Here is a 9,835-nt window from a genome sequence, read left to right on the forward strand (position 1 = left end):
TGAATAATTCCTTATCATATATTTTGCTAACACAAATTCAGTTCTTTGATTACCGGCATTATCTTCACTCAGTTGGGGCTCAACACCTGACTTGGGTTGTTCTATGTGTAACTCGAGTACTACAAACTCACACTCAGTGGCTCTTTGTTGTTGTTTGGTCATTATGTCATGAACAACTTCATAGACATAGACAAACTTGTTGTAATCATGCGATCTCTTTCTTATTTTCTCATCATTCTTATTTGCAAACTCATTAATTCTTACAATTGCACTTTCTATCATTGTGTTAGTAGCCTTGTTCAAACATTTGCATGTATTTTTCATTGAAGAATATCCAAGGAAAATACTTTCATCTCCTTCAAAATCAAATTTACCATTCATTTAATCTTTGTGAATATGGCATCTACTTCCAAATATCTTGAAATAACTCACATTAGGTGTATGACCATACCAGAGTTCATAAGGTGTCTTGTTTGTTCCTTTCTTTAGTTAAACTCGGTTGAGAGTGTAGAATGCAGTGCTAATGGCTTTTGTCCAAAACATTTGAGCAATTCCTTTTTCAATCAATAGTGTTCTTACACAGACAACAATTGATCTATTCCTTTATTCAGCAATCACATTCTTTCATGGCGTCCTTGGTGCTGGTAATTGTCTTACTCAATAGACATAAACTCACCACCTCTATCAAATCTTAAACATTTCATTTGTTTACCAGTCTCTTTGTTAATTGTCTCTGTAAACCATTTGAACATATCAAAAGCATGTACCTTCAACTTTATGAACATAATTGTCATCATCCTAGAATAATCAACAAACAGTATGAAATATATGTCACCATAATAACTTTCTACTCTCATTAGTCCACACAAATCAGTATGCACTAACTCCATAATATCATTAAAAATATGGGTCTTACTTGAAAAACTTGACTTGGTCGTCTTACTGAGCTAACATTGTTTGCACATAGCATTCTCAAGTTTATGCAAATTCAGTAAGCCTCTAACTCCTTTCTTTCTACTAATCTTAACCATATTCTCGAAGTTTATATGACATAACCTTTTGTTCCACAACCATACATCTTCAACTTTTTCAATCAAGCATGTATCGATTATAGAATCAAGATGAAACAAATTACCTTTAGTTTGTCACCAATGCCAATCAAATTTCTATTGTCATCATAGATATTCACATTCTTATTATGAAAGTCCAGCTTGTGACTTCTATTATTCAACTGAGCTTGTGACTTCTATTATTCAACTGAGCAACTCTCAACAAATTATATCTTAGTCCTTGCACCCAATATGCATCATCACATCTGATCTTGTCATTCAATGTCAATGAACCTTACCTTTTACTGAACATGGAATATCATTCTCTAGTTTAACAATTCCAACATCGCATATTTTAAATTTGTCAAACTTACTAAGATTTCCAGGCATATGATGTGAGCATCCACTATCAATGGTTAACCTATCGTTCTTACTAATAAGAGAAATAAGATATTTATCATCCTCATACCTTTCCTCGTAAGGAGCTTCTTTAACAATAACATACGTCACTTCTAGTCCATTTTCTCATCTTCAGTACCTGACTTGATGTGTTCTTCTTCAACGATGTAGCATGATTTCTTCCCTTTGTCCTTGTAGTCTTTGTTCTTCCTATACTTGTGATCCTTATTATCATTTGTCTTTCTTGTCATCCATGTACTTGTTAGGAGAATTTCCAACAAAGTGACCAACTTCATTATGTTTGAAACATATCAAAGCTATTTTACCTTTGAATTTACCCTTACCTCTTTGTAACCTTCTTGCAAGAAATGCTTCAATGTCATCCATGTCATCCATGTCATCATCTGATTCAAACTCACTTTCATTCTTACTATGAACTTTTTTTTCTTTGAATTACCAATGGTTAGTGAAGCCTTGAAAGCATTCCCAATTGTAACCACGTAATTATCAAAATTGATCAACTCAAATGCAGTCAACTGACCAGCTAAACCATCAATTGTAAGATTATTACTAGGTGTAGCTCTAACTTCCTGAATTGCAAAAACTTTTATAGCATAGATGGGAAGAGTTTTGAGAACTTTACAACTTCAAAATCACCGATAACTCCTCCAATAGCTTTAATTGCAAACAACTTCCTTGATTTGTTTCACATAAAGCACAACATTTTCACCTTCCTTCATTCTTACATCATCATATTTGCCTCTCAAACTTTTTGTTCTTGTTCTCAACACATTCTCATCACCATGTACAAATGGCAACTTGTCCCACATTTCTTTTGAATTAGTGTGGTTCTTGATATCATCAAACTCAACATCATTCAAAGCACATGCAATCTCAATCATCATACTATTATGTTCTTTCTTGTGTGACATCTCTTCCACCGTCATAGGAGGGGTAGGAGCAACATAAGTATTTGCTAGCCAACGTAGATTATTGTCTCCAATACTAGATACATGTAACCTCATTTTGTTTGCCATGAGGAGAAACTCTCTTTGTTCAGCTTTGGTACCTCTCTCTTATACATCTTTGGAACTTTAGCTCAAGTTCCTTCAACAAAATTCTTCAAGCACTCAGCTCTGATACCAATTGTTAGATAACTGAAGGTGGGGGTGGTTAATCGATTATCACTAGTTATCCTACATGCCTTAAAAAAAATCAATACCAATTCAAACTTCATAAGCTATCATAATATTAACTCAATGATCACATTCAACATCTTATATCAAACTTTACTTCAAATTGGTATCTCATTGTTCTTTACTTTACAAGTATCAAAGATATAACTTATCTTATATCGAGTTGCGGCATTAAGTAACATGAAAATCAACTTACAACACAAACAATCACATAGCTTGACACAAATATTTAACGTGGAAACCCTATAAAGGGGGAAAAAAAACCACCTAGAAACTAGCAACCCAAAAATTTCACTCTTCAAAAGTGAGCTCTAGTAGGAGCCAACCTTGTGGTTTACATACACATTTTTAGTGTAACTTGGTTAGAGAGTTTTAACCAAAGATCATCTAGACCTTATCACTCCTTGTCATTAGTAAAGTGTGGCCTCCTCTAAAGGACTTACAAACATTAGTGATCGATGTTATCATATAGAATTTTGCAAACTTGTTAGATCCACTCCTGTTAAGAGATTTTATCTGCTACAATGGTAAGAAAGTAACAGTCAAGTGATCTACTAGGTTTAGGACTACCTTGTTTGTTCAGATTTCTGCTTCACTCTATCTTCTTCTTTCTAATCTCTTTCTAGCAGATTCACCTTGCACATCCCTTGCTTGATCTTTTCACCAGTGTTCTGCTCGATTCAACATGAGTGAATATGACTTAATAGGTCAATGTGCCCTTTGTCTACCAATGAAGTTGAAAGGTTCTTAAAGAGCCCATCAAGGATCAAGTCTTCCTAAGTATGTTATCAAATAGCTACAAATATTTTATGGAGAGCCTCCATCAAAAAATATGCCTGAATAGATAAGCTAGTTAGACAATCACTTACACAACTTATATAATTATTTTTGTTCTATACTAGTAGTTGAAGGTAATTATAAATTACTTAGATAATAAAATAAAATTATGACTAGAGTAAAAATTAATTCATGAATGAAAAGGGTTCCTAAAACCTCAATAGAGACACTTTTGGATCACTACTCTCAAACTGTAGGTGTGAGATACTGAGTTTAAAAACCCCAATAATGCAATTGCTAATTGATAAAAATCACCACAATGAAAACAAATGAAAAAATTAAGGTGAATTTTTGGAAGATTGCAAATACAATAAATTGCTGTACCAAATCTTAAAGTTGCATATGGTATTAAAGATTAAAAGAATTTTTTATATAAGCAGTAATTATACAACTTCTACAAGCCCAAATGGCTTTGAAAATTTGGAAGTCCAGACAAAATCAAATTATTTAGTTCTAGGACATAGCAATCTAATTGGGATAAAGCAGACCAATTAGGTGTCTTGCCAAGTATAAACAACAGGGATGAAGACATATTTCTCAGTTCTCATTCCTACTTTTGCCTAGCCTGAGATTGATTCACGTTCAAATTTATTCCTCGAGATATTCTCCATAACATGATCACAGGGTACAATAGTTAGTGTGCTTATGCAGCTGGATTCCCCACTTGTAAAGCCTGATAACTGAATGCAATGGTGCATTACAAGCAGGGCACCTTCAGGTTTGTTTGTACATATATCATGGAAATACTAAAAAGATGGATATATCCGTCCTTTCCCAACGTGACATTCATACAACCTTACATACCACTACACAAAGCATGTCAACACCATTTCAATCATGGCTTCCAAGGAGCTGGAGGAGGAGGTGGAGTTGGGAACATGGGGGGAACTGCAGAAAACATTGTATTTTTGTCTATTCCAAGAGTGTCCCCCCCTGCTACAGAAACCAAAGCTGCAACCAGCCCCGCATTTCCTGCAAGTGTTGGCTCCGTGTAATTGTAATTAGTACGAACATCATGGAACCTGTCGAATTTATCAGGGCCAGCAACCATAGCTCCTACAATAACATTTGGATTGGGTTTCGGACTGTCTCGCCATTTCCAGCCTCCCTTACATGAGTATTTGATCTTGTTCTTTGGGATAGATGCCCCCCTGTGGTGAACATGCTTAGGGTAATGCTTACCATATCCCGCAATATAGCTCATTTTCATTGGATTTTTGCCCAAGATATAGTTTAGCTGCCAAAGATTTAAGCATAAGAGATCAATAAGTTCCTCATGAGCATAAAAATGACAGATACAGAAACTTCTGATCATTAAGAAAAAAGGATTTTATATAGAATAGTACCTGAGTTCTTGCAAAGTTTCGCAAGACTTGGACAGAGAAGAAGTTTGGACCACAATACCAGCCAGGAATATCTGCAGCCTTTAGGTAATCAGCATAAATTGAGGCAAGGAAAGCTGCGTTTACTACATACTGCAATGGTTGAGGCCTCCCATGGTTCAGCTGAATTAAACCTCCTGTGAAGACCAAATTCAGTTTTGTCAAGATGTAAAAATCCTTGAAGCACACCCCAGAAACTCTAAAAATGAAACAAAAAATTTCCAAGAACTTCACCTCTTGTTCTATTGAAGGAACGAAAGACCGGGAGGTATGAGCACATTACAATATTTGTCTGATTATGGTAACTCTTCAAGATATCCTCATATGGGTATCCTGGGCTTAAGAAAAGTCTAAGTCTGCTCAAGAGAACCTGCAAAAACAACCAACGCCAGTGACCCAACATAAGCATTGTTAGAGACTTAAAAGAAGAGTCGCACTAGACTCATCAGTTAACTACAGTAAGCCCTGATTGTGTTTAGCATACAATTGCACTTACTTGTGCACCAGCCAGTTTGTTGTCCCAGCTTAAGACACCATAGTCCTGTCCCCCACGGAATGCTCCTGCCCGCTTGGCAATTCCAGGGGTTGTGGCCAGCTGAAGGTATGACGAATTTCCAGTAGCATAATACAGCCATGCACCCCCCCAGACATACTCATCATAGTATCCAGAGGAATTGTAGAAGATGGCAGCATCACTGCCACCAGCACTATATCGACCTCTCTGGGTTCTAGAGAACTTGAAAAGAGTCTTTGCACCCTTCACAAGCTTCTGTGAGTAGTGCTTGTTATCCTTGAAAACAATTGATGCTGCTGCCAAAGCAGCTGCCATCTCTGCAGCCAAATCTGAACCAGAGGAGCATGCAGTTACTGGACGTGTATAGTCAATATCTTCGGGTCTCACCCAGCAATAATGATCATTTGGATTGCTCATCCCACCTGAGGTATCGCCCTTTCCAACCTGGAGGTTTGTAAGCAGTATTTAAGTATTTCTTGTAGAAAGATAGGCACATATTCATAAAACACTGTTAATCCATTGAAAAAATAAAAGTGGTTGAGCAAAATGCAAGAATTCTCATTACTGGTAACTTTATTTGTGTTGTGTAATAAACTTTAAAGAGGTTATTAATACTAATCAATGACTTCACAATTCCTTACAACTAGATCACATTACACAAGATGGTAATTGCTTTTGTGGTTTTGACTTGCAAAATCAATGGTGATGCTTTCCTTGCAAAAAATAGAATTGTTTTGCTACCAAACAGTAACCCTTTTTTTAAAAGCATGACACAGAATAAGAAACACCAATTAGTTACCCGTACATACTAGAAAAAAAATTGGCATCTGAAAGAAAATCCCAATAGAAGAATAGGACACAACACATTTGGAACTTTTCAGAGCTGAAGAAGGTGAGAAATGGAATTTGAGAATAATTAGCCTGCTTTTGAACAGGATAAAATTTACTTTGATTCAATCCTTTAATTCCATGCACTCTTTCAGAACCCAAAATGTAGAGAAACTTCAAAAGCAAGGTTTAGAATATTAAAAAGCATGCAACGAGCCTCAGACCACTGATGGTGGCTAGAAGACTCAGTTATGTGAAGTACCTGACAATAGATCACATTTATATCATCAGAAGATGAATTGAATGTCTTGAGAAGGTAATCCGTTCCCCATTTAATGATCTCTTTAACATGGTTGAGATCTCCTGAAGATTCATACTTTCCACTGTACTCAATAACACTCCAACTAAGCATAGTCATAGCAAATGCACCAGGAAAATTGAACTTGATAGCATCTCCTGCATCATAGAATCCACCAACCAAATTTGTTTTGCTAGCTCCTGGATCAGACATGCCATCTTGCAAGCAAGAATTACCTCGCCAAGATACATTATTGTGCTTGGGGAGTTTCCCAGCTGTCATTCAGCACACAAACTAATCAATGCATATTTTATCTCTAAAGACATCAAAGCAAAACAATGGCCCAGTTTGAGTTCACCTGTAATCTTTAGGTTTATAATTCTTAAACATGGTTTATTTGTGAGAAGACCAAAGATGAAACAATGGCTCAGTCTGAATCCAATTATATTCTTCAGGCTTCTGAGACTATGTGCAAGATTCTAAACTCAAATGAAAAATATGCAAACATGGAATGAATAATTAAAAACAAACAATAAAGATACATTGTCAGGATAATATTTCCAAAAAACTAAAGCTCAAGAACACGTCAGGATTAGTAAAGCGGGCCAAGCACCAGGTTTGCAATCACAGATATTAACATTGGAATCAATGCAGGAAGGATAACTTGCAAAGTACTCAAGCGCTCAATCTAGAGATATATCATCTCAGATTGATTAAAAGTTAAGATTTAAAGATGTACTTAAAAGAAACAGTTTTATAAATTGATCTATTATTGCACTACGAGGCTATTTCACATCGTGATCAAGGGTTTCAAAAAAAATTGAACATCCAAAAAATAGAAAACCATGTCAGTCATGTAGTGCAATGGTCTGGAGAAATCTCTAAGGCATTTTTATGAATTGATCTACTACTGCACCAAGAGACTAATTCACATCATGACAAAAGTTTCCAAAAAAACAAAAAGAATTTAAAAGATACTTTCATAATCCAGGGTTCAGTGTGACTTATCCATGGACATATCTCACTAATAGCTCAATTTTGAATTTTCAGCAGAAGCATATAATTTTACAACAAATTAAATACATGCTTTAGAAGTTTCAATAAAACAGAGGTAATCACAGCTGTGGGTTTGTTTTGATAGCCAATTGAGTGATGTTTAAGAGATCTGGCTTAAGGTAATCTACCAAGATGCTTTGACACAAAGCCAAATCTTAGGAGAACCGTGTCAAGCTGTTAGGAGCACTATTCTTAAGTAATGAGACCGTCACAGGCCAATTCACAAAAAACCACCTACATTGGCACGAAAAAAAAACAGAAAGCTATTAAATAACACGAATCAAATAAGAAGATATTAAGTAGTCGATCCTTATACTTGGCGATGCAGTATATGAATTATAGATGGCTTGTTAGATGGAGGTGTTAGATCGACAGTAAAGATTAGATTTTGAAGACCGCTCTCCGCAAACAGAGCCTGCCGATCTAGATTTCTGGACTCTAGAATTACACGTGGTGTTTAATGGCTTAATCTACAGCATTGTGGGGACTTTACACCATAAGAAGCCAAACTTATGAGATCTCTAAACTGGTACAGTGATATGGAGATTTTTCTCTTCAAGCAACCATTGGAGAAACATTGATCAACGTGACCATAAAAACAAACGTAAATTTAGAAAAAATGGAAGAGGAAACATGAACTCGTCCATGGATGTACGTTCTTGGGGATTTACAGTAAAAATGTCGGAATTTTCTTATTCGCCTGACAAAAGCAGCATTCACGTGTTGCTTGATCCAAACCGCACTTATACAGGTACCTAAAATATGGTAGACTATGAGCCACAAGAAAACAGAGCACAAGATCTGAGATCAGAGGTGGCCAATGCACAAACTAAGAGATGCATTACATGGAGATACTGGAGCATGGACCAAAAATCTGTACAAATAGGACTTTTAACAACAGTGAGATGTGGCAGTCAGGTGCAATTTGTAAAGCACCGGCCCAGCTGGGCATGAAACAAAAAATAGAAATTTACTAACGCCAAAAGATAAATCATAAGATCTTCCATAACCAACTCATACACTTAGTGATCTGAAGATAAGCCATGACAAAATCGGCTAGCAGTCTAGTGGAGACAATTGAAAAGTTGCATTTCCAGCCCAGTGCACACACTCACTCACACCCCCACTACACACGCACACCATAAACAACTCATACACTCAGTGATCTGCAGCATATGGGTATAAAATAAGGCATGAAAAAATTGGACCGGTAGTCTAGTAGAGACAATTGAAAAGCAGCATTTACAGATCCTTTCACACACACGCACACAGAGCTACCTAGAACGAAAAACATATTAACGAGACTCAAGAGACCTTGCATAATCTGCCGTAAAAAAAACTGACATTCCAGGCAACGAATGAACATTTCTTAATCCATAAACATGGGTTTCGAACTTACATCTCTGAGCATTGAAGAACATGAGAGCCTTCCGAAGAGCCTGGGTATAATTATCAGGCGGAGGAGGAGAATGGTGGTGCCGGGGGACCGTCTTAACAATGAGGGTCACAAGCCCGGCTATGAAACCAGAGACGAGAAAAGATATAACAATCCACTTGAAGACGGTCCTACTGCAAACAATGCATCCCAGATCTACATACTTCTTCTTCTTCTGCTCACCAGGGCCCAACAACCAGCTCTGCTGAGTCTCGTCGAGCTGCCTCGACAGCGCCGCTCTGTCGAAATCCTGAAGATTCCTACTCCTATCATCATCCGTCGCAGAGTCCACATTGATCTCCAACGGGCCTCCCCATGGATCTCGCCCATAGGCAGACATTGTATTAAACCCCAACAAGGAAGCAGGGCAAATGTGGGCTTTCCTATTTCCTCCTTCTCCTTTTGGGTTTTCTCAGGCTATTCCTGAGAAAAATTTGGGGTTAAATCAGGCAGGCATTGGAAGCAAGACTATATGATCTGAACTAGTAGGCCTCTGCAATATCAAGAGGAAGAAAAGGGGATGCCCTTGGATTCAACTTTAAGGCAGAAGAGGCTCACTGGGTGCTGCTATTTGGTGGGGACGCTGACGTATCAACTACTCCAAAGCTTTCTTTATGAAGTATTGCGTATAAAGAAAATGGTGTTTGTCCTGAGTAAGAAAGGTGTGGTGAGATGTTGAGAGTATACCATTATCAGACGCAGACAGCTCCGCGCCAGCCGTTCGGTGTGAGCTGGGTTAGTAGAGTACAGTAAAAAGCCCACTTGAAATTGTACGCTGCCGACCAGATGGGTGGGGAAAATTTGGGGGTTTAATGCAAATGCCAACACATTTGGTTAACTG

General features: G+C 37.3%; 1 protein-coding gene across 1 annotated transcript; it reads right to left on the reverse strand.

Moving 5' to 3' along the window:
- Window positions 1-3,824: 3,824 nt before the first annotated feature.
- On the reverse strand, window positions 3,825-9,494 carry LOC149530460 (endoglucanase 25-like). Its single transcript, XM_089811889.1, has 6 exons — window positions 8,959-9,494; window positions 6,468-6,778; window positions 5,360-5,821; window positions 5,098-5,233; window positions 4,828-5,000; window positions 3,825-4,718 (listed from the first exon to the last, which is right to left on the reverse strand). Exons 1-6 carry the CDS (start codon window positions 9,332-9,334, stop codon window positions 4,317-4,319), a joined length of 1,860 nt encoding a protein of 619 aa, XP_089668015.1. The 5' UTR covers window positions 9,335-9,494; the 3' UTR covers window positions 3,825-4,316.
- Window positions 9,495-9,835: the final 341 nt, after the last annotated feature.

Source organism: Cupressus sempervirens, chromosome 11 (assembly GCF_028749045.1).
Source record: "Cupressus sempervirens isolate cs-2001-9-10 chromosome 11, ASM2874904v1, whole genome shotgun sequence".
Classification (NCBI taxonomy): domain Eukaryota; kingdom Viridiplantae; phylum Streptophyta; class Pinopsida; order Cupressales; family Cupressaceae; genus Cupressus; species Cupressus sempervirens.